Below are 25,393 nucleotides of genomic sequence, written 5' to 3'. Positions count from 1 at the left end.
GTTTTCAGTCTGTATTCCTAGAGGTAAAGTGAGAGTCTTGTGAGTATCATAGAGTTGAGGGTTGTATTTTAATCCAGTCAATCACTGACTTAATTTTGAGAATTTGAGCCATTTACATTTAAAGCAATTACCAATGAATAAAGCCTAACTTTGTGGGTAAGTAGTTTTCCTCTAATTGTGTGCTGCTGTGATCCCTTGCTTACTTGTTCAGTTTGTATGTTAAACATTTTTGCTTTGTGGTTACCATAATGCCTTTAAAGTTCATCCTTAGGTTATAGCAAGCAGTTTTGAAATAATGGCTATTTAGCATCGAGGAAAACAGAAGAATAACAGAAAAATAGAGAATACTCCTTGGTACTTGCACTATTTCTCTCCCATTTCTAACCTTTAATTCCCCCTTTACTCTTCCCATGTTGTCTAGCTCTTGATATATTATACTCTTCAAGTTGTGTGTGACAGGTTTATGTTCTGTGTTTATGGTAGTATAGAACTTTGAATTAACTGGATGCTTACTCTTTGTGTATTGATTATTTTATTTATTTACATTTCAAATGCTGTCTCCCTTCCCGGTCTCCCCTCTGCAAACCTCTACCCCCTCCCCCTCCTCTTTGCCTCTAAGAGGATACTCCCCACCCTTCGGACTCCTACTTCACTCCTCTAGCATTTCCACAGGACTAAGGGCCTCCCCTCCCACTGATGCCAAATAAGGCAATCCTCTGCTATGTATGTAGTGGGAGCCATGAACCCACCCGAGTATACTCTTTGGTTGGTTGTTTAGTCCCTGGGAGCTCTGAGGGGTCTGGTTAGTTGATATTGTTATTCTTCCTATAGGGTTGCAGTCCCTGTCAGCTCCTTCAGTCCTTCCGTATCTTTTTCATTGGGGTCCCCAGGCTCAGTCCAATGGTTAGCTGTAAATGTCTGCATCTGTTTTAATCAGGTGCTGGCAGAGCCTCTCAGAGGACAACCCTACTGGGCTCCTGTCTGCAAGTAGTTCTTGGCATCAGCAATAGTGTCTGTAGATGGGATGGATCTCAAGGTGGGGCAGTCTCTGGATGCCTTCTCCTTCAGTCTCTGCTTTTTTTTTTTTTTTTCCCTGCATTTCCTTTAGATAGGAACAATCCTGGGTTAAAATATTTGAGATGGGTGTGTGGCCCCTTCCCTCAACTCAGGGCCATATCTATCTAGTGGGGGTGGCCTCCTCAGGTTCTATCTACCCTACCCTCTGTTGGGTATTTTGGCTAGTATCATCCCCATTGGGTCCTGGGAGCCTCTCCCATCCCTGAGACTTTCTAGTTGTTCCCCATTCCCCCCCCCCCCCGACCCCCACTACATATTTCTGACCGGAGTTGTTGATGCCTGCCCTTCCAGCAGCTCTGAGAAGGCTACCTTCTTATTATTTCTGAATGTTTGTCCATGGCTCCTGTCTCCTTGCTAGGTATTGCTCTATGCCCAGGGCTTTTCTGGTCTGCAGCTGGTTCATTGCTTCCTCCTTTGTCTCAGTTGAAGCTGATTATTACTTCTTTGGGGCAGGAGCAGGAGTTGTCTCTGACTAGGACACCGTTAACACCATTCCTCTGGGGAGTAATAGGATGCTACTTATTGATCCCTAGGTGCTAACCCATGAAGAGTGGTCTTCCTCTTGCTGTCGGGCAGTACTGAGAGTTATGGCACTGCCTTGTGGCTTTCTGCCTATGACATGGAGAGCAAATGAAGTGCCATGTAGGAGATCAAAAAGTCCCAGTCTTAAATGGTGTCAGCTGACATAAGGGACAGATCTGTTTACTACCCAGTGGGCTCTTGACTTTGCCCTCTGTGATACTGCATCTGAGAAGTAAGAAAAGACAGTGGTTAAAGTTGTCATGTTAAAGATGCATAATGCAAGAGTCAAAACCACCGTGGAAAAGAAGATAATAGGTGATAAGCCAATGCAAAAGCAATAAGATAGACATAGAGATGTCCTCAATCCAAATGTTAAATAAACAAAGAATCAGATGACAGATTTAAGTCACTCCCATTAGTCACATTAAATATATTTGGTTTAAGTAGAAGACTTTGAAGACAGAAACTGTAGTATATCACTCACTTTTCTATTGCTGTGCTAAAACACCATGACCAAGGCAACTTGTAAGTATTTAATTGGGCTTATGGTTCTAGAGGGTTTAGAGTCCATGATGGCAAAGAGAAGGCATGGCAGCAGGAACAGCAGAGAGCTTACATCTCAAACTTTGAGCAGGAGGCAGAGGGCACTCTAGGAATGGGAATGATCTTTTGAAGCCTCAAAGCTCCCTGCACCCCAGTAACATGCATTTTTGGCAAGGCCATACCTTCTAGTCCTAATGCCCAAACAGCCACCAAATAAGGACCTACCCAGTATCTGAGTGCCTGAGGCTTATGGGGAGTGTCTCATGCAGGCCACCTCATGTAGTATCAAATTAAAAAAGTAAGAGCTTGTTGTGGTCCATGTGTACAAAACATAGTTGTAGAGAAAGCAAAATGATGAAAATCATGTGCTTTAGTAATAAGAAGCTGGGCCAGCTAGGCTACCAGGTGAAGAACCTAGAGGAAAGAATTTTACTAAGGCCCACGTCAAATAATAAAGAAAGGTGAGTACCCTGTGTGCATGGGCATTTATGACACTAATTACAGAGCCTTACAATACACAGAGCTAAAACTCACAACAAAGAAAACTAAGTTAACATTTGCTGCATATTTTAAACATAACTATTAACTAACTTGAACTAATTGACATTACAGAGCATTATACATACTTGAGCAAAGTATATGTGCAAAATGAACATGCAAAATGAACAAAAAAAATCTCATTATTAATATACATTCTTTAACCACAGAATTAGTTTAAAAGCAGAGTAAGGTTATTTTTAAATTTCTTCTAATATTTGGAATGAAAACATACACATTTAAATGACATGTAACTCAGAGAATGTATTAAAAACTTGAAAGTATTCCGAGAAAAACGATACATAAAACTCATATTAACATTTGTAGGAGCTGAGCAATGACTAACACATACTGTTCCTGCAGAGGATCTAAGTTTGGTTTTCAGCACTTAAGTTGGATGCTCTACAGCTGTGACACTCCAGTTTCTTGGGATCCAGTGCCCTCTTCCGGCTTCCATAGGTACCTGAACTCACTGTAGATGCATCCTATAGATGCAGAAACATAATTGAAAATGCGAAGTGTAAAGAAATGTGAGCTGGAGATAGAAGAGTGGTGGCAGGAAATAATGTAGTGATAAATTTCCGTATTAGAGTGGAAGAAAATACCTCAGCACACCCGGTCATGGCGCATTCAGTGGATAGCCCCCTGGGAGGCCTGATCTTCTTCTGAAGGGAAATGGAGGAGCAGTTGAGTGGATCTCAGGGAGAGGGGAGATGGGGGAAGAGTTAGGAGGAATGGAGGGAGGGGAAACTGTGATTGGCTGGGATGTATTGTATGAGAGAAGAGTAAAATAAAAAAGAAAGAAAAAAAGCCCCATGCCCATATTGGCCCTTTCATTACAAAAGTTAGGCACCCCTCAGCACCTCAGCAAGTTAAGCATAAACACTGAAGACAAAAGAGGTTAGCAAAAAACGCAGAAAATTAATAAAATGAAAATGAGTATTCAAAATAAAAAAAAAAAAAAAATTGAAAAATCTTTACCCAGATACGCTATGAAGAGATTCTAACTCTCTGGTGCCAGGAATGAGAGACTACAGATCATAGAGCTGGAAGCAAGCAAGTTTGAACAAGACTCTGGCCCTTCAGTGGAAATCAACAAATTTCCCTGGAGCTGTGTGCTGCTCAACTGAGAAGGGACAGCTCAGCCTCTAGTCCTGTGTCTAGGAGAAAACAGGACAAGAAATGGCTCATTCAAGTACAGAGCTCTTATCTCGAAGGGGACAAGAGACGGTTTATTCTGGAGCCAACTATGACTTGACCATGACCTGTGTACATAGATTCAGGTTACCCCAATCCCCAGGTTCTAATGTAATAATTTTGTGAAGTTTTACAGAACAAAGAAAGTCTTATGTCAAGGCACCTTTTAAAGACCTTGGTGGGCACATCAGGTGGGCAGACTACAGCTGAGGTGGGCATCTTAGCTATTGGCCTTTGATGCAGACCAAGCTCATTATTCTTTTTGGTAGGTGGAAGCTAGGCGCCTGTTCGTACATGTTAGGCCATATGCAGGACTAGGTAATAAATGGGGCTAAAATTGGCCTAGGACAGTTTGGCTCTGAACGTCCACCATTCTGGTCTCTATATCTGAGCATCTGTCAGATTTTGTAGTCATTGCTTCTACTGAGAACAGTCCTGTGTGTAAGAGGGAGCCACATATTATTATTTACCTTACATCTCAATTACAGCTTCCTCTTCCTCCTCTACCTCCCAGCCTCTCCCTCCTTCCCCCACTCATCCTTGCTCCCTGTCTCCTCAGAAAAGGGGAGGCCTTTCATGGATATCAACCAGCTTTGGCATATTGAGTTGCAGTAATATTACATGCATCTTATTCCATAGAGGCGAGACAAGGCAACTGGGTTAGAGGAAAGGGATCCAAAGTCAGGCAATGTAGTCAGAGAGAGCCCCTGTTCCCACTTTAGGAGTCCCTCATGAAGACTCAGTTATAAAACTGTTACATATGTGCAGACTGCCTAGGTCCATCCTATGCACGCTCTCTGGTTGGCAGTTCAGTCTCTATGGGCTGCTCTGGACCCAGGTTAGTTAATTCTGTAGGTGTCCTTGACCCCTCTGGCTCTTTCAATCCTTCCTTCCCACCTTTAACAGGATTCCCTAAGCTCTACCTAATGTTTGGCTGTGGGTGTCTGCACTAGTTTCCATAAGTTTCTGATTAAAGCCTTCTTAATTATAGTTTTGCTAGGCTCCTATCTGTAAGTATAGCAGAACGTCATAGATTGTGTCAGGGATAGGTTCCCTCTCGTGGCATGGGTCTCAAGCTGGATCATTGGTTGGGCTTTCCCTCAAATTTTGTGCCACATATCTTATAGGAAGGACAAATTGTGGGTATGAGGTTTTGCAGCTGGGTCGGTGTCCCAATCCCTCCATTGGAAGTCTTGCCTGGTTACAGGAGATAGCCAGTTCAGGCTCCATGTCCCCCATTGCTAGGAGTCACCATCATAGATTCCTCATTTTCCATTGTTCTAGGTTTCTAGCTCATCCCAGATGTGCCCCCAATCCAGTTGTCTCTCCCAGTATTCTCTCCCTCTGTCATCCTCCCACCTCACCCTTCTGTTCCCAGCCCTACAACTTCCCAACCCAGTCCTCTTCTCTGGGCACATGGGACTTGGGGAGCTAGCCTGGAGCAAAAGCAAGGTTGAGATATGCCCCAAACCCCCAAATCTCATCCTAGGACCAGTCTCTCCCAGGTCTCAGCCTACATGTTCCTACTTCCCCCACCCTTGAGGACAGTGGGATAGTCTTTGCCCAGATTCCAGGTTCAACTTTCTTTATCCTGATAAGAACCTGCTCAGCAGGTTCTTGGAATTCCTCTTCATGTAAATAAAGCATTCCCATCACCTCAGACCCAGCCAATAAAGTACACCCACTCTGAAAACTCCTACCCACTCTTCAATATTATCTATAAAGCCCTTGTTCACCCTGAATAAAGTTGAGCTGTCTCACTAAAGCTGTTTGGGGAAGTCATTCTGAGGTTTTCCCAGCCATCTGAGCCCTGCCCCTTACCTCTGCTCCCCTTACCCCCCTGACAACCTCGGAGGAAGTTGAGGCTGACACTTTTCTTTCACCCACCTCTCTGATGTCTAATCTATTTTTCCTTCTCAGATTCAAGCATACTCCCTTGGGCCCTCCTTGTTACTTAGCTTCTTTGGGTCAGTGATTGTAGCAGAGGTGTCCTGTACTTTATGACTAATATCCATTTAAAAGTGAGTACATACCACATCTATCTTTCTGGGTCTGAGTTGTCTCACCCAGGATGATGTTTTCTAGTTCTACTCAGTACTCCACTGTGTAAATGGAGCACATTTTCTTTACCCAATGTTTGGTCGAAGGACACCTAGATTGTTTCCAGTTTCTGGCTATTATGAATAAGGCTGCTATGAAGATAGTTGAGCACTTGTCCTTGTGGTTTGGTGGAGCTTATTTTGGGTAGATGCCCAGGAGTAGTACAGCTGGGTCTTGAGGTACACCTATTTCCAATTTTCTGAGAAACCACCAGACTGATTTCCAAAGTGGTTGTACAAATTTGCACATACACCGGCAATGACAGAATGTTCCTCTTGCTCCACATCTTCACCAGCTTGAGCTGTCACTTGAGCTTTTGATTTTAGCCATTCTGATTGGTGTAAGATGGACCCTCATAGTTGTTTTGATTTGCATTTCCCTGATGACCAAGGACTTTGAACATTTCTTTAAGTGCTTCTCAGCCATTTGAGATGTCTCTGTTGAGAATTCTTCTTTCACCAAGAATATAGTTCAAATCTATACCCCTTATATAGTCTTTTTTCTTCACTTGATAGTTCCTTTCTACTTTATCATTTTCAAAAATGCGAACAATATTTTCTTTTTAATAAGATTTCATTTTTAAATGAAAAAACCTGGGGAGTTACATCTAAAGATCGGGAAGCGTATGTATGCTATCATAAAGTAACATAAATGTAGGTAAAACAATTGAATAAGCCTAAGCTTGGTTAACAAATTTGCATTAACTGTGTGCCACAGATGGAAGTTACTGTAACAAGCACCTTGACACTGCTTTTACCAGTAAGCATTTACTGCTCATTTGAGCTCAGGAGGCGTCCATAGTATGAGAAAGATTTGAATTTTGCCAGCACAGTTCGGCAGAGCCTGGCTGATGGCTGCCATCCAGGATGACGGTACATCCTGTAGCAGTTCATATCTCAGGCAGTAGGAGCCTTTTGATGAACTTGCAGAACTAGAATTGAGGCAAGGGTCAAGGAGATAACACCCCAGTTAGACCTGTTTGTACATATTTCCTCTTTTTGAAAGCTGTAAGATTTAAATTCAAAAGCTTACGTTAATATCCACAAAAAGAAAGCTCCAGGACTAGGAGGCGGCTCAGTCTGTCTCTCCAGTGAAGTCACAGTGTCACACCGATTATAAACACTCTCCATTGTCTCGTTCAGTACTGTCTATTTAATTGGTTTGCTAGATAGGAAACTGAGTTTAAGGAGTCAGGCTGTTGGAGTTGAGACCTTTACACTACGAACTGAAAGGAATTTAAGCTTAATTTAACAATTATAATTCACATAAACATTTACTTACAAATTAATTCGGTACCATGTAAAATGTATACTTTTAAAAGTCTAAAGCAATAGTTTTCAACCTGTGAGTCATGACCCCTTTTGGGGTTGCATATCAGATATCCTGCAGATCAGATACTTACCTTATGACTAGTAACAGTAGCAAAATTACAGTTATGCAGTAGCAATGAAATGATTTTGCTGTAGTTGGGGGTCACCACAGCATGAAGAACTGTGTGAAAGGGTAGATGCCTTAGGAAGGTTGAGAACCACTGCACTAAAATAAAGTAAAAAACTTGACTTTTAAAGGCAGGGAGCCTGACCTGAGAGTTGACAAGGCTTCAAGCCAGCTGAGCAAGCACCAATAGCTTGGTTTTAAAATGTCCTTTGGTTTAATACAGACCAATTAGTCTAATGAAGATTTTTAAGATACATCGATTAGAAGTATTTTGATTAACATTAGTATTTTATGCTACCCATGACTATGAAATAACATTTGAAATAATTTTTCCTTTGAAATCTATTTTGGAAAAAATTCATTATTAAAATTTATGCATATAACATTGAATTCTATAATTTAAAAAATTTCATCTTATCATTCCAAGGAATGTTGTTTTATTTAAACAAATAACAGTCTAAGATTTCATAGAACACTTAATAGATTCAGATACTATTTTAATAGAGTATTAAGAAGTTTAGAGTACCCAAGATTTTAAGGTCATTTGTGTTTATCTGGCTTTTAATGTATCTCTAGAACACTCACAAATATGCACCACTGCACTTTGAATGGACATACCAAAAACATATAATAAAAACAATTTCAGGGCTGGAGAGATGGTTCAGCAGTTAAAAGCACTGACTGTTCTTCCAGAAGTTCTGAGTTTAATTCCCAGAAACCACATGGTGGTTCACAACCATTTGTAATGGGTTCCGACGCCCTCTTCTGATGTGTCTGAAGACAGCTACAGCGTACGCATATAAATAAATACATCTTTAAAAAATCTTTTTCAGTGCACAAAATGAACAAAAAGTTGAAGAGGCCAAAGGTTTCGCTACTTAGTTCTACTTTGGACACAAAATGACACATGAGAGCAGTTGACGTAGACACATATGATAGTTACAAGAAGTCCTGGTGCATCAAGTAAAAACAGCAAAGACCAAGCAGAAAATTCATCTCCATCTCTTTAAGGTGTGAGAAAGACTTAGTGACAAACCAACCAACCAACCATTTTGTGTTAACCATCTACTTCTGGGTATGGAGCCTTCCCTTAAGAGTTGTTTGTGTACATAGTGAGACTCTGTTGGAGAGAACTAGCTTTTTCTTTGTGAGCAGTTATTGGAGATAGTGTCTGGATTAGGGATGGGGGCTTGTGTGTTGTACTTGCTCTCAGCTAGGACTCCTATCTGGGTTAGACCTGTGCAGGCCCTGTGCATGCTGCCACGGCCTCTGTTAGTTCATGTGAGCATCGATTCTGTTGTGTCTCAAAGGCCTCCTTTTCTCAGTGTCTTCCATCCCCTCTGGCTATTACATCTTTTGTCTCCTCTACAGCAGTTTACTGAGCCCTGTAGGAAAAACATTGATGGACACAGGGGCATCCCTTTTAGAGCTGAAAGAGGAAGAAATCTTTCTAAACTCATCCTGAGGCCAGCATTATTCTAACACAAAACTGGACTAGGGCACAACAAAACTAGAAGCCATGTGTCTGCAACAAACCGACTGTTGACAAAGTTGAGAAAATCATAACTATGAGGAAGGCATTCTCTTTAATAAATGGTACTTAGAACACTCGGCATCCATATCCACAGTAACGAAATAAGCTCGCTCTATTGTACTGCATAGAAAACAAACAGGTAACATCAAAGAGCTCAGTGTAGTGCCGCAGAGGTGACTCAGCTGTTAAAGGAACTTAACAGGTTTTCTGAACGACTGGGTTCCATTGCTAGCACCCACGACTGGTGGTCCCTGCACTCACAAGGCCATCCCCACCCTCACATACACATACATGTACATATACATGCAGTTAAAACATTCTCTTAAAAGGACTTAAATATAATAGCAGAATGTGCTGGCTCGTTTTATATTCGCTAGATACAAGGTAGAGTTATGAAGGGAGAGAACTTCTATTGAGAAAATACCCCCATAAGATTTGACCTGTAGGCATTTTCTTAAGAAGTGGTATGGGAGGCTCCAGGCTATTGTGCGGGGGTGCCACCCATGGGCTGGTGGTCCTGGGTTCTGTAGGAAAGCAGGCTGAACAAGCCACGAAGGGCAAGCCAGTAAGCAGCATCCTTCCATGGTTTCTGCATCAGCTCCTGCCTCCAGGGTTTCTGCCCTGTGTGAGTTCTTGCACTGTCTTCCTTCGATGATGAACAGTGATGTGGAAGTGTAAACCAAAGAAACAATTTCCTTGCCAGCTTGCTTTTGGTCACGGTGTTTGATCACAGCAATGGTAGTTCTAAGACACAAAAACCCATAAAAGAACAGCAGGAAGGATGAGGAAAAGCTCCATGATGTTGCTCAGGTAGGATTCTTTGTTTTTAATGAATGGTTGGAAGCGGGATGCAACTTAGTTATGGTGCACTTGCTTAGCATCCATAAGGCTGGCAATCTTCAACACTACATAAACTGATAGGATGCCATGCACCCTTCTTCCCAGTACTTGAGAGACAGGGACAGCAGGGATATTGGAAGTTTGGGATCATCCTGTTGGATTTTAAAGATCTAAAACCATGGGACCCGCTCCCTCAGGGATACTCACAGATGGGACTCCCTGCAATCAAATGAGGTTTATTGATAAATTGATGAATTGATAGTGGCCAGTGCACCGGGGCCCCTCTGCTCGAGGGAACCCTGAGCTGAGGCAAAGGGTGGTTTATATATAGAGTTCACAAGGACAGTTAATTGCTTCTTGGACAGTATTAAAAAAGATTTCAAACAGCCATTCTGAAGCCTGGTTTCCATTCCCAGGCTCAGTTTCTAAGTAACTCAAATTTACACCTTATCTTTAAAAGAAGGTCAGTTTAAGTAGCTTCTGTTTACCCAGGTTTTATTGTGCTAAGGGCTCATAAACTCTTATCTTGGGTCTTTCTTCCTGGAATGTTTGTTTGAGTCTTTGAAAAGTGCTTCTCCCAGGGATGTGTCCCTGGGGGAAGTTAATATCTGAGTGTAAATCGAAACTCCAAGCCCAAGAATCCATTAATTATGAAATTACATTCTTACAATTCCTGGCTATAGAGAGAGTCCAAAGCCAGCCTGGGCTACATAAAACCCTGTCTCCAAGCAAACCAACCACAGCCTTGAGAACAGCAAATAAATGGGATCACATGAAACTAAAGAGCTTCTGCACTGCACAGGAAACAACCAACAGAGTTAAAAGGCAGCCCTATAAGATTTGATAAAGTCTCCTAAATTACGCATCCAAAAATATATAGCAAATAAGCAAACCAGCAAAAATGCTTTGGTTCACATACTGGGTGTGCAGACTTGTTTCCTTGGTCTCACCCTCTCTGATGAGAGATTCTAGCCTGCCTCAGGTTGGGCCAGTGCAGGATCTTCTAGATTGGAGCCAGGCCTGTGAGTGTGGAGATGGGGCAGGGGTGGGGTTGGTCCCTGTCTGCCCCTCTGTGAGTTCTGTACCTGTTTGTTTTGTGATGGTCTTTGCCGCCTCTAGAGCAGGACACCCTTGAGTGTTTTGTGGGCATCGAGTCTGTCATGATGAATTGCCCCAGTCTGTGCTCGTCTTAGGAAGTCCTTGGCTTCATTTCCGATGGTTAGGTTTTGGGGTGCAGCCTAAGGTTAGGTTTCAGAGTACAGCATTATTGGGTGGGAATTTATTTTCTTTGGTGACTCGTTCTCTCTTGACCTGCTTGTAATAGTTCCAAGAAGAAGCTTGGCATTGTTGTGATAGATTCCTTTATATGTAAACTGACATTTTCTTCTGCCTTTAAAAACATTTCTCCTCTCTCTGTCTCTCTCTCTTTCTCTCCTTCTTTCTTTCTTTCTCTCTCTCTCTCTCTCTCTCTCTCTCTCTCTGTCTCTCTCTGTCTCTCTCTCTGTCTCTCTCTCTGACTCTCTCTCTGTCTCTCTCTCTGTCTCTCTCTCTGTCTCTCTCTCTCTGTCTCTCTCTCTCTGTCTCTCTCCCCCCCCTTGTACTTTTGATAGCTTAATTTAATGTGTATGCCATGGGAGCATACAATTTAAAAGTCCTTTGAACTTCCTGGATCTGAGTGTCTGTATCTTGCTTGGCAAGGGAGTCCAGCCTTTTAAAATCATGACACCACATGAATAAAGGGCTTGCTGTGCACTCCTGAGGACCTGGGTTTGAGTCCAGCACCCATGTGAACAGTCAAATGAGGTGGCACTTGTAATCTCAGTACCAGGGAGGCAGGGGCAGTACTGAGGAGGGCTTTCTGGTCAGCCTGCCTCATCTAATCAGATAGCCCCAGGTCCCAATGAAAGACTTTGTCTCAAAACAACAACAACAAAAACAAACAAAAGATGTCCAGCTCCTGAGGGTTGACCTCTGGATTCACACCCATCCACCTATGTTCATTCTTGCATCACACCCTTAATCTTCCCTCCCAATCTCAGGTTCTAAGCAAGGAGTTTTGTTGTTGTTGTTTGGTATGTTTTGTTTTTGTGCTGGGCTGCACGCTTGACCTGTTGAACAAAGCCCCTCCTGGTGAGAGGATATTCATTTTGCTCTTAGCTTGTATAAAGCTATGCTATTCTGCAAGACCTCTGCCACACCCTCACTGTTTTCTGTTTTCTAGGCCCAGGCACTTTAGCAGAAGAGCTGCTGATTCCCCTCACTCCTTTCATTTTCCTGTGGGTTTTTTTTTTTTTTTTTTTTTTTTTTTTTTTTTTTTTTTTTTATTGAAATTCGCAAAGTGCATCCCCTCAGACACTTTGGGGATGTCACACCATGCATGAACCTTCATGAGACCGGAGAGCGGGGTCAAACTCCCAGAGGGCAGTGCTTTTATGATCATTCTTTCTCAAAACTGAGTGAAAAAAAAAAAAAACTCAGCCAAGAAACGAAGTTATCCCTCCCCCACCAAGACACTGACACATTCTCTATGAGAAATGTGACACATTGTAATTCATGCAGCAATTTTTGGTGGCTTGGGTGACCTGCAAGGACAGCAGAGGCACGGGTGCTTTGTGTGCTTTGTAGCTTACAATCATTTAGCCCAGTTTAGCTGAGAATCTTCCAAATTTCAAACAACTGGGCTCATACATATTTAACCTCTGAGCCTCCACTTACTTCAGAGTAGGATTTTTCTGAATCAGAGCCTAATTTTTCAAGATTGCCCCCAGCTAGGCTGTTCACTAGGATTAATTACAAACATGTGTTTATGTATTTAGTTATAATGAGTATCCAAATTACGTAGGAGCAACATATCCTGGGAAGATGTGTACTACCCACTACTCCGCAGGAATCACAATGGTACGTACTTACTCCACCCTTAAAAGGGACCAAAGATCTAGTTACTGAGATAACGGAGGGGTTACAGTGGTTACAAAGTCTGTTGGCCAGGCCTGGATGAGAACCCAGGATTGAGTAGGTGACAGAGGACATAGGGGGAAGATCAGTGCAGAGACACAGTCAATGTGGGGGGCGGTTATGGATCATTCAACTTTTAGAAACTTTGATAGTCTTGAAGATTACGAAAGTGGAGGGTTGTATGTAGAATGTCTGTAAGTATTTATATTAAGACACACCCCTTTGTAATGAAGAGAGATAGACATAGAAATATAGCAATGGAAGAGAATAGAATTGAAAAATGGGGGATGAGTAGAGCTTGGCATTGATGGGACACTTCTATCTCAGTACCTTTCCCAAGAGGAAGTCCAGGTTCTCACCCATTCAGGAATCATGTTCACAATTGTAAAGTGTTCGATACAATGTAAAAAAAAAAAAAGTTGCAATTTGGAAAAGTACATTTATCGGTGTCTCCTCTTTTGGTAGTATCCCAAGGACATGACTTTGGAGGCCTTTTCGGTGATTCTCACCCAGATGCTGGGGCTCAGTCTGGGAATATCATACGATGATACTGCGAAGTGCCACTGCTCAGAGTCCGTCTGTATCATGAATCCCAGGGCTATGTAAGTTCTTTGCTTATTTGTCAGTTTTGGTTCCTTTGTGTTACATGTTGTGTTTGCTTATAGCACAGGTCAAGTACAAGGGGAGAGAGAGAGAGAGAGAGAGAGAGAGAAAGAGAGAGAGAGTTTTCTCTGACTCCTGTAACTTTATTGAAGGAGTTTTCTGCTGGGGTTCATGGGGTCCTTTACCCACAAACTCTTGCCATCTGTAAAGAAGAATAATTTGATGTTTCCAGATGATGTTTTCCTTTTCTACTTTTGTTCCTTTTTATTTTTCTATTTTCTTTTAAAAAATAGTTTATTGTAAATGATGAATGTGTGTGTGTGTGTGTGAGCGCACACACACATGAGCACACATGGAGGCTGGAGGCCAGAGGACTTGGATCTCCATGGAGGTGAATGACACACAGCTGTAAGATTTCTGACTTGGGCTCTGGGACCCTAACTCGGGTCCTCACGCTCTCTTCACTACTGAGCCATCCTTCTAGTCCCCTCTTCTTTTTGTTTTTGAGGCAGGATCTCACTATGTAGCACTGGCTGGCCTGGAACTCACTTGTGGAACAGGCTAGTCCTAACTCACAGAGATCTGCTTGCTTCTGCCTCTGGGGTGCAGTGATTAAATCACGTGCCACCATATCCTGTTATTTACTTCTTTCTTGTTGCTCTGGCTAAGACTTCAAACGTTATATTGACTAAAAGCAGAAAAAGTGGGAACACTTGAACATTTGTTTCAGATTTGTCAAGAAAAGGTCTCAGTATTTTCCCATTTAGAAGGATGTTGGCTGTAGGTTTGCCTTACATAGTCTTTATTATGTTGAGGCATGTTCCAACTGTTCCTAATTTTTTCAAGACATTTATCACATCAAGATGTACTGCATTCATTGAAATGATTGTGTGACTTCTGCCTACAATTCTATTTTTAAGATACTTGGTATTGCTCTACATTCTTATGTTGAATCAATCTTGCAACCCTGGGATTAAACCAACTTAATTGTGACCCACTATCTTCTGAATATGTTCTTGAATTCTGTTTTCAAGTATTTTGTAGGGAAGTTTTGCATCTCTGTTTATCAGAGAAATTATTCTGCCTGTTGTACCATTATCCAGTTTTGGTCTGAGGGTAAGGTCGGTTTTATAGAACAAGTATGGAAATATTCCTTTTCTGTTTTGTGGAACCATTTGAAATCTTGATATTAGGAAATTTAGCAGGGAGTATATTTGATTCTGGGATTTTGTTTATGAGGAGACTTAATTACTCTCATTGTCTGTTACAGTTTTATATAAATTGTTAAATCTTTTGGTTTTACTTTTGCTAGATCATATGCATTTAAAAATTTATTTCTTCTAAATTTTCTGTATTGATCTTCTGGTTTTATTGGAGTCTATTTCTGTAATTCTCTTTTAGTCTTTAACTGGACTAACTTGAGTTTTCTCTTTTATTTTGTCAGTTTAGACAAAAGCTTGTCAATCTTGTTAATGTTTTTGAAGAGCCAGCTGTGTGTTTCACTACTTTAATTTACTTTTATTTTAATTTCGTATTATTTTAGTTTTTGTTTAAATTCTTCTCTGATCCTCATTACTTCTTGCTGTCTAGTGCATTTGGGCTTGGCTTCTTATTTTTCTAGAACATTGAGATACAATATTAGGTTATTCGTGACCTCCTTTTATTGTTGTTTTTACTGTGGGCACTTATAACACAGGCAGTCCTTTCAAGATGGATTCCAGGCTCCAGTGGGTTCTGCTCTCGCTTTCATTTTATTTGCATTTAATTTATTTTAAGTAACCAAATGTATTGTGGTGGATAAAATCATGTGACCTCCCCAAGAATGATTACAAGCACTGAGCACTTCGGAGTATTTGCTATCACCAATAAACAACACAAAGCTAACATATACTATGGAGTTATGCTTTGAGAGGTATACTGCTGATAACAGTATATGAATTCCTTTTTAGGCAATTTGCAGGTGTGAAGTCATTTAGCAATTGCAGTCTGAATGACTTTGAACACTTTAAATTGAACGAGGGTGCCAAATGTCTGCAGAATAAGCCACAGATGCAAAGGCATCCAAGAGCAGTCTGCGGAAATGGCCAAGTGGAGGAAGGTGAATCTTGTGACTGTGGCACTGAAGAAGTAAGTGTGCCATCTCAGGAAACTTGTAACAAATTCATTGCTTCAGCTCTTCTTCTTTTTCTTATTTTTCTTCCTCCTCCTCTTCTTCTATTCTTCCATTCTTCTATCTTCTTCTTCTTCTTCCTCTTCCTCTTCCTCTTCCTCTTCCTCTTCTTCTTCTTCTTCTGTGCTACATTTCTAAATTATACAGAGCACTATGCATAGTATTACTATGAACAATGCAAACTTTAAGAACACTGGTGTGCACAGTACTCCCCATTGTGCTTTCTAAAATATCGTTTGGGTTCTACCACCTGAGGGGTCTGAGCAACTTCAGAATGTGCTGCAAAACAGATGGATTGGCACAAAGGACTGAAGGTACCATTTAAGTGAAACACATGAGTGCTTCTAAATCTTTGCCAATTTCATAAATATGTTTGAGTTCAATCTGTCATCAGCCCAGTATGTAATTTTTAGAATGTAGCTTTCCCACGGCATCAGTAGTCTGTTTGAGGAATTTGTATGTGAATGCTGAGTCCAGAGTACAGTGCTTCCTGGCAGTGCAGTTACTCTAGTGATAGCGCAGACCTCCTTAATCATCATATAGACATAGCAGGGCTTTTCATATCATAGGCATGAATTGCCCTCCTTAATCGGTATCCTGGTTCTTGGGTTGTGGGTTCAGCCACGCCCCCCAGAACACAGGGTCTGATCTCCATTCAACCTGCGCCCTTCAGTCATGTAGGATGCAGGTAGAGGGAGTGATTGACAGGTTTCCATCTCCAGAGATTAAAATATTAATGAGTTATCTAAAGGCCAGGGGGCGTAGCTAATTAAATTATTTCCTCCCTTTTTCCCCCTCCCTATAAAAGCCAGGCTCCCCTGGCTTTTGGGGGGGGTAGGGAGTGCAAACCATCTACACCCATTCACCACGCCATGAACAATAAAAGCTTTGGAAAACTGGACTCCACGTGTCTCCTGCGCCTACCACCAGGTTCCCAGCCTTTGGAACCCTGAACCTTCTCAATGCAGCCACAGGCCTGCCCTCGGTGGCTGCATGAATGTGGGACCCTCCTCCGGCAGTGTGGGAAGCCCGCCTGAGACCCCGCTGTCGGACTCCCCCCCCCCAGGTGTTTTTTTCCCACACATAGGCATGAATTGCTGGTTTGCATATGCCATCAAAAAAGATTGCTACTATTTTGCAAAACAAGTCCTCCTCCTTCACTCTTACTGATCTATTTTAAATCAATTTAAAAATCATGTAATAAAAGGGACTAATCACACAGTCGGGATGACGAGCCTGACAAGTGTCAGATACAAAATCTGACGATCTGAGCCTTCTCTCACCCTTCTTGGGTTTCCCCATTTGTGTTCGTCTCCCATCAGCCTGAGTTATGAGGCCTGTCAGAGCAGTTCACCTCAGCTGAGCTGGTTGGTGTAGCATCTGCTTCTTTTATATCTTTTTTATATTTTTTATTTTATATCTTTTCTTTCCTCCCTCTCTCCCTCCCTCCTTTCCTCCCCCCTTTTTTTGTGTAGGATTTCTGAGATTTTTCCACATTGCATCATGCCATGGTGGTTTTCACCTTTATTTTGTATAGGGACCCCACAGCACACTTTCTCCCACTTACAAAACCACTGACTGTGACACAGTAGTGTCCCTGCCTTTTCTGTGACACAAGGGTGTGTCCATGCCTTCTCTGTGACACATGAGAGTGTCCCTGCCTTCTCTGTGACACAGAGCATGCCCCTGCCTTCTCTGCATGTGTCTGCTTTCTTTGTGACACAGGGGCATGTCCATGCCTTCTCTATTTTGCCCAGTGCTCCCACTGCTCTGTTAGTGCCATGGTGTTTGATGTTATAACTTGTTAGTATATTTAGTCCTCAGGTAGGGTGGTACCTTCCTGTTTCATTTCCTATGTTGAGGATTTATAGTCTTCTGTGATGCTACAGATATTTTAGATCCTCCCCCCATTTCTCTAAAGAATGTCCTTGTTAGTTTGGTAGGAATGTTGTTGGTGCTTTCTATCGGTTTGGTCAGTATGAGCATTTTATCGATGTCAATTCTTCCAGTGTTTGAAAGTAGGATTCCCCACTTTCCCCGCTTTCTGTGGCTTAGTCACGTTCTTGATTAGATTTATCCCTGTGCATTTCCTTGTAGGGTTGTGTGTATGGGATTGAGTTTGTGAGTTCTTCCACAGGTATCTGTTACTTGCGCATGGAAAAGGCAGTGCTGAAGTATCATTTGCAGAAAACAAAGATTATCATATTAGGTGAATTAAGCTCGTCTCAGAAAGACAAGTATAGCACATTTCTCTCTCCTATGTGGTTCTTAGACACTGTATAAGTGCATAACCATGTATGCATATATTACATGAAAGAAAAGTTAATCTGGAGAATAAAGGAGACTTATAGGGGAGAGGAAGAGTGAAGAAGCGGGGGTAGAGGAGTGGAGGAGGGCTATGGAGGGGAATATGTTCACTGTACAATATATACTTCTGTGAGAACATCCTTACATCACATTGCAATATATACAGTGACTGAATACAATGACAAAATGTTAGACATACTAAAAATGTACTGAATTTTGTATTTGCATATTTACTTGTCTATCAGTTGTTTTTTCCTTTTCCTAAATGTCTGATCATGTTTTTATTTTGTTAAAATGTGTATTCTAACTTTTTTCTTTCCTGTTTGGAAGCTCTTAATGTGTCTGTTATCTTAGTATTTTGACTAAGACATCTGAAGAAAAGTGATGGAGTATGGGGAAAAAAATCTCACGTGCGGGGGTGGGGGATGAGGGAGTCCGGTGGCCGGGTCCCACGGAGGTCTGGCATCAGGGTCCCGGGCGGGCTTCCCACGCTGCCAGCCAGCGGAGGGTCCCATATTGGTACAACCAAAGCGGGCTGGCGGTGGGTGGCTCAAGTTTCCAAAGGCTGGGAATCCGGCGGTGGCAGATCAGGCGACACGTGGAGTCCGGTTTTCCAAAGCTTTTATTGTTCATGACATGGTAAATGGATGTAGGTGGTATGCGCTTCCCCTGCCAAAAGCCAAGGGAATCTAATTTTATAGGGAAAGGGAAAAGTGGTGGCGCACGCCTTTAATCCCAGCACTTGGGAGGCAGAGGCAGGAGAATTTCTGAGTTCGAGGCCAGCCTGGTCTACTGAGTGAGTTCCAGGACAGCCTGGGCTACACAGAGAAACCCTGTCTCGAAAAACCAAAAAAAAAACCCAAAACAACAACAACAAAAACAAACAAACAAAAAAAAAAAAAAAAAAAAAAAGAAAAGAAAAGGGGAGGGAATAACTTAATTAGCTACGCCCTGGCCTTTAGATAACTCATTAATATTTAAATCTCTGGAGGTGGAGACCTCAACCTGTGTTACGTGATTGAAGGTTGCAGGTTAAATGGAGTTACGTCTTCCAAGGCCCAACAATGGAGTTGTCTTCTGGTACCACACACCTCGAGGCATACCTCAGAGTTTTCCTACTCAGTGTGATTGGGGCTCTGGCTTTCTTTTTGAGGTACAGGTTATTCCTCTGTGTGGTGGTTTGTATATGCTTGGCCCAGGAAGTGGCACTGTTAGGAGGTATGGCCTTGTTAGAGTAGGCATGGCCCTGTTGAAGTAGGTGTGTCATTGTGGGTGTGGGCAATAAGACCCTCATCCTACCTGTCTGGGTGTCAGTCTTCCACTAGCTGCTTTCAAATGAAGATGTAGAACTCTCAGCTCCTCCTGCTCTGTGCCTGCTTGGATGCTGCCATGTTCCTGCCTTGATGACAATGGACTGAACCTCTGAACCTATAAGCCAGACCCAATTAAATGTCCTTATAAGAGTTGCTTTGGTCATGGTGTTTGTTCACAGCCCTAAAACCATAACTAAGACACTCTATATTTAATTTTTGCTATTTTTTTTAATTATGGAGTCATGTTGAACTTTGGGGGTATTTTGATTGGGATCCCATTGAATCTAGTTGCTTTTGGAAGATGGTCATTTTCATAATATTAATTATATAGATAAATGAACATAGGAGAATCATTCTGTTTTCTGTCCTCCTAAATACCTTTCTTCAGAGAGTTGAAAGTTTTCATTTTAGAGGCCTTTTGATTGCTTGGTTAGGTTTATTCAAAAGTTACTGTCTTTGAGGCTATTTTAAATGGGAGTATGTCTGTGACCTCTTTCTGAGGAGGTTTGCTGTTGATGTATAGAAAAGCTACAGAGTTTTTAAGTTGATATTGTATTCTTCCACTTTGTTGAAATTATTGATTGATTCTAGAAGCCTTCTGGTAAAATTTCCTGATCTCCTATCATATTGTTTGCCATCAGGGGTATTCTAACTTTTCTTCCTATCTGCATCCCTATGAATTCATGTTATGAACTTAATGCTTCACACAGTGCTTCAAGCACTATACTGAAAGGGAGTTAAAGGGTGTGGACAGCCTTGTTTTATTCCTGACTTCAATGGGACTGCTTCAAGTTTTTTTCTACTTAGGATGGTGTTGGGTGCGGGTTTGTCATATGGAGCCTTTATGTTGAGGGAGGGTCCCTCATGTCCTATACTCTCTAGGACTTCTATCATGAAAACAGGTTGGATTTATTTTCATCGAAGTCTCTTTCTCCATTTACTGAGCCTATTTATATGATTGATTACACTTATTGATTTACATCTGTTGAACCATCCCTGAATTTCTGATCACAGTGGATGACCTTGGTAAGTGCTTGTTCTAGGCTGGCTAGTATTTTTGCACCTATATTCATCAGGGATGTTGGTCTGTTTTTTGATTTGTTTTGTGTGTGTGTGTGTGTGTGTGTGTATACCTGGCTTTGATATTAAATTAATACTGGAATGAGCTTGGAGGAGCTCTTTATGTTTCTATATGTTTTTTAAAAAAATAAATTAAGAAGCATTTATTGCAGATCTTCAAAAGTCTGATTGGATTCTGCTGTGACTCCATCTGCAGCTCAGCTATTTTTTTTAACTTGGGAGGTTTTTTTTTTTTTAAATAAGTATTTTAATTTCTTCATTTGTTATGATCTCTTTAACCTTGGTGGTTTGGATGAATGTGGAAATGAATTCACTCCTTTTAGGTTTTCCAGCTTCAGAGTACAGCTTTTAAAGTATTTCTTTACAACATTCTGAATTTCTTTGTAGCATTTCTGATAATGCTAATTTGGATCCTCTTTTCTTTCATCTAGTTGGGCCAAGCTTCTGTCAATCTTGTTTATCATCGAAAAGAAGGTGGGTCTTAGAGTCATTGATCCCTTGCGTTGTTTTATTTGATTTTGCTCCATTAACTTCTGCTCTGATTTTTATTGTTTCTCATCATCTGCTGGCTTTGTCTTTGATTTTTTCTCCTCAAAGTTTAAATTGCATCATTTATTGCTATTTATTGGTGCTCTTTCTGGTTAATTTTCTAATATGAATTTTCATTGTATTCTATCCCACCTCACATCTGAGATCCTTCCCACTCTCTCCCTAACTCACTCAATTTTGTTTTCCCTCCCAACACAAAAAGGGGAAAGCAAATCAAACCAATAAACAAGACAAAAAGTACCGAAAGAAAATGAGAAGTACACAAACCCGTAGAATCCATAAGAGGATGACTCCTGGGCATGGGGCCTGCCCCGGAGTCTATTTGATATACCTAGTGTCACTCAATAAAAGAAAACTGGTTTTCCCTTTCCAAAACATATCAACTGCAAAGAGCTTCTTAGTAATGGTGAGACTTTGTGTCCACTTCTCTTCAGTGCTGGGATTTTGTCTGATGAACTTGTGCAGGTCTTGTGCATGCTGACACAGTCTCTCAGAGTCCATATGCATATCAATTTTGTTGTGTCTGCTTTTGTGGAGTCATCTACCACCTCAGAGTCTTACAATCTTTTTTTTTTTTTTTTTGCTTGATCAATCTGTTTATTGTCTTTATGAAAAAATCTTCATAGAAAATTGCTTTAGCTTTCAGCAGCCCGTTCCTGAGCTCTGAGGAAGCTTGCCTTCTTTTGAGCAACCCAGTCTTTCTTCTGGGCAAAAGGCAATTTGGGATGATTCCACCTCTTCTTCACTTCTCTCTTGGGCTTCTTCTCATCGACTGGATTCTCTCGGATAGCCGCATGAGCTTTCTTATACATCTCCTCCATGTCTGGAGTTACATTGTTGTTGATGTACTGCGAGAACTGTTTCTTATACGCATCTTCCTCTTCCTCCATTAGGTGGCGCATGTAGTCTGCCACATTCTGACCCATGATGTGCTTCCGATGCACCTCTGCATGGAACTCCTTGCTTTCAGAGTCATAACCAGGGAATCGTTTGGTACTATGAGGGTAACAAGCCTCCATCCACAGCTACCTTCAGGGTCCTGAAAACTTTATTGCCAGTTGTAGTTCGGGCAAGACCTGCATCCAAATAGCAAGTGAAGGCACCAGGCTGATCATCAATGCTCTCCACGTTGTATTCATTTCCATTCACCTCCACTTGGCCTTCATAGATCTTGTCCATGCCAAACCTATCCAGAAGCCTGCGAGCCAGCAGCAGGCCAGTGCAATAGGCTGCAGCATAATTTGTCAGGCCAACGTTCACACCGTATTTTGGAAGTTCATGTGCATATGCTGTGCAGACGATCATATCCTTTTCTATGTGGACATATGCAATCTGGCAGATGATATCTCTGTTAGTTACACGAACTATCATCCCATATTTGGGTGTGTTGTACTTATTCTTGTCCTGGATCACCAATCGTTTCCGTGCATAGTAGTCAGTTTTACCCTCTCGTCGCCTTCTAAATCTCACTTGGAATCTTTTAAAGTAGGCCTTATTCTTGACAAGTTTCAGGAACCCCATCCTGCGGAACAGAGACCAGCAATGGCGGCTCCACACAGACCTGCTGAGTCGGCCGCTAGGGGGAGAAAAGACCCTCTTACAATCTTTCTGCCTTCTCTTTCTGTATAGCTCCCCGAGTCTTGAGAAGAGGGTTTAATATAAGAATCCCTTTTCGGGCTGGATACGCCAAAGTCTCTTATTCTCTGCACATTGTCCAGTTGTGGGTCTGTTTGTTGACCACCAGCCACCGATGAGTGCTGAGTGATGCACTGATCTATGGGTGCGAAAATGTCATGAGAAGTCACTTTATTGCTAAGCATCTTAAGCCGGATTATCACAGTGTATGCTCCCCTGGGGTCCATGACCCATTTCATCGCGGTTGTCTGGGTTCCATCTCATAAAGTGGATCATAAATCTAATTTTTAAAGTGGGTGGTTATTCTCATAACATTTGTGCCATTATTGCATATCTGGCAGGGAGATGGCTGCTGTAGGTTTATAGCGAGCGGAATAACTGATGATTGCCTTTGTCCCTCGATAGCTTACAGAGTGCCTCCCAGCATTATATTATGAAGGCTTGTCATAGGGATGAAGCTTCTAGTTGATCACGATCTCAGTTTATCCGTGTTCAACATAGTAAGTTAGGTGTTGTCTTCAGCAATAGGGCCTTACCATTAGATTGTGGAGAGTGTAGCCTGAGATATTTGGGGGACTCTATGGGACTACTTTAGTCCATGACTCAATAAAATGTAACTCATCCCTAGTAATGATGGTTTTACTTAGTGGCATTAGATGCCTAGTTGGGGCATTGGCTTCCTCATTTTGTGGTGACTCCATTTAAATTCTTTTCACACACACACACACACACACACACACACACACACACACACACTGGCTGGTTTTGTGTGTCAACTTGACACAAGCTAGAGTTATCACAGAGAAAGGAGCCATCCTTAAGGAAATGCCTCCATGAGATACAGCTCTAAGGCATTTTCTCAATTAGTGATCAAGGGTGGGAGGGCCCACCCCATTGTGGGTGGTGCCATCCGGGGCTGGTAGTCCTGGGTTCTATAAGAAAGCAAGCTGAACAAGACAGGGGAAGCAAGCCAGTAAGTAACACCCCTCCATGGCCTCTGCATCAGCTCCTGTTTCTTGACCTGCTTGAGTTCCAGTCCTGACTTCCTTTGGTGATGAACAGCAATGTGGGGTGTAAGCCGAATAAACCCTTTCCTCCCCAACTTGCTTCTTGGTCATGATTTTTGTGCAGGAATAGAAACCCTAACTAAGACATATGGAAACTTCTACAGTAGTAGGGTTCCATATGGGTTTTCAAAAGCCCCTTAATATTATCTGTTCCTCTGCATATTTGCTCCTTTACTCTTGGTTCCTACCTCTCCCTATTCTAGTTTCTCCTTTATTACTCCATAACACTATTCTGGTTCGCCTTCCTTGGGAGATCCAGCCCTACACCCTGGTCCCTTAAGAGGTACCTATGGCTATTCTAATTGAAGCACACATATCTAAATATTAAAAGCTAACATTCTCATATAAGAGAAAATATGAAATATTTGTCTTTGGAGTCTAGATCACCTAACTCAGGATGATTGTTTCTAGCCCTCAACTCTACCTGCAAACCACAGAATTCTATTTTTCTTAACAGCTGAATAATATGTTATTGTGTAAACATGCCACATTTTTATACCCATTCATTAGCTGATCATCTAGGTTGTTTCCAGTTTCTGGCTATTTATGAACAGAGCATCAGTGAACGTGGATCATCAAGTATCTCTTTAGTAGGATTTGGAATCCTTTGGGTATATGCCCAAGAATGGGATATCTGGATCTTGTATCTGACGTGCAGAATCTTTCAGCTTCATGAGGTACCATTTATTAGCCATTGGTCATAATGCCTATGCTAGCAGTGTTCTTCTGTTGAGAAAAATCCTTTTCTGTGATGGTGAGGTCAAATCTATTCCTCATTTTTTATCATATTCAGGGTGTCTGGTCTTATGTTGATATCACTAATCCATTTGGAGTTGAGTTTTGTTCTGTGAATAATATGAAGTATTCTTCTTCTAACTCCAGCTATTTAGTTTGACCACCACCATTTGCTGAAGATGATGTCTTTTCTCCACTGTATATTTTTTACTTCTTTCTCAAGGCTTGTATGTCTATAGGTGTTTTAACATATGTCTGTATCTTTAGTAGATTCCACCATTCAACAAGTCTGTTTTTGTACCAATATCATGTTGTTTTAAATCACTGTATGTCTGTAATACAACCTGAAATCTGTGATGATATCTCCAGCAGTTCTTTTGTTACTCAGGACTGTTTAGTTATCCTGTTTTTTTCCTTTGTGTGTGTGTGTGAAGTTTCAGATTTTTTCAATTTCTGCGAAGAATTATTAGGGATTGCATTGAATCTATAGCTTGCTTTTGATAGGATGGCCATTTAAACAACATTAATCCTACATGAACAAGAGTTGTCTTTCTTCTGGTATCTTTTAAATTTTCTTCAATGTCTTCAAGTTTTTATTATGTAAGTTCTTTATTCGCTTGGTTAAATATTCCCAAGGTATTTTTTGTTGTTGTTGTTTTGTTTGGTTGTTTTTTTTATTATTATTAATTTTTAGACTAACCTGGAAGGCACAGTTCCCCTGATTTCTTTCTCAGTATGTTTGCCATTTGTATATAAGGAGTTTTTGAGTGTTAATTATTTTTATTTTATTTGTGACTGAAAATAAAGTTATTTTCACATAATATATTCTGCTCATGTTTCTTCTATCACATCTCCTATGTCCTCCCTATTCTTCCAAATCCATGCCTTCTTCTTCTCCATCTTAAGGCAAATTAATAGACAGACAAGGTTAAAACAAAATGAACAAACAAATAAACAAAAAGAAACTTAAAAAGAGCATGAGAAACACACACAGAGAGAAGAGACACAGACACACGCAGAGAGACACAGACATACACACAGACACACAGACACACACACACCACACACACACACACCACACACACACACACACACTCATTAAAGCTCAGAACTAAAAACCGTAATACACAAAAAGGTTTTTTTTTTTTTTTTAAAAAATACCAGTAATGTGCAAAAGGGTTTTAAAAAAAAA

The 25,393-nt window shown here is 41.4% G+C and overlaps 1 protein-coding gene and 1 pseudogene across 1 annotated transcript in view; one reads left to right on the top strand and one right to left on the bottom strand.

Moving 5' to 3' along the window:
- The window catches only part of LOC117721719 (disintegrin and metalloproteinase domain-containing protein 32-like), a 110,632-nt gene that overhangs the window by 35,437 nt on the left and 49,802 nt on the right, over window positions 1-25,393 (top strand). The window contains exons 10-12 of the mRNA XM_034520517.2: window positions 12,604-12,685; window positions 13,208-13,344; window positions 15,295-15,472. Coding sequence (XP_034376408.1) covers window positions 12,604-12,685; window positions 13,208-13,344; window positions 15,295-15,472 — 397 coding nt within the window. The remainder of the gene's footprint in view (window positions 1-12,603; window positions 12,686-13,207; window positions 13,345-15,294; window positions 15,473-25,393) is intronic.
- LOC117721631 (large ribosomal subunit protein uL18 pseudogene) lies at window positions 21,341-22,323 on the bottom strand (annotated as a pseudogene).

This window comes from Arvicanthis niloticus, chromosome 16, assembly GCF_011762505.2.
Source record: "Arvicanthis niloticus isolate mArvNil1 chromosome 16, mArvNil1.pat.X, whole genome shotgun sequence".
Lineage (NCBI taxonomy): Eukaryota > Metazoa > Chordata > Mammalia > Rodentia > Muridae > Arvicanthis > Arvicanthis niloticus.
Note: the sequence above shows the minus strand (reverse complement) of the source record. Positions and strands in the feature narration are given on the sequence as shown.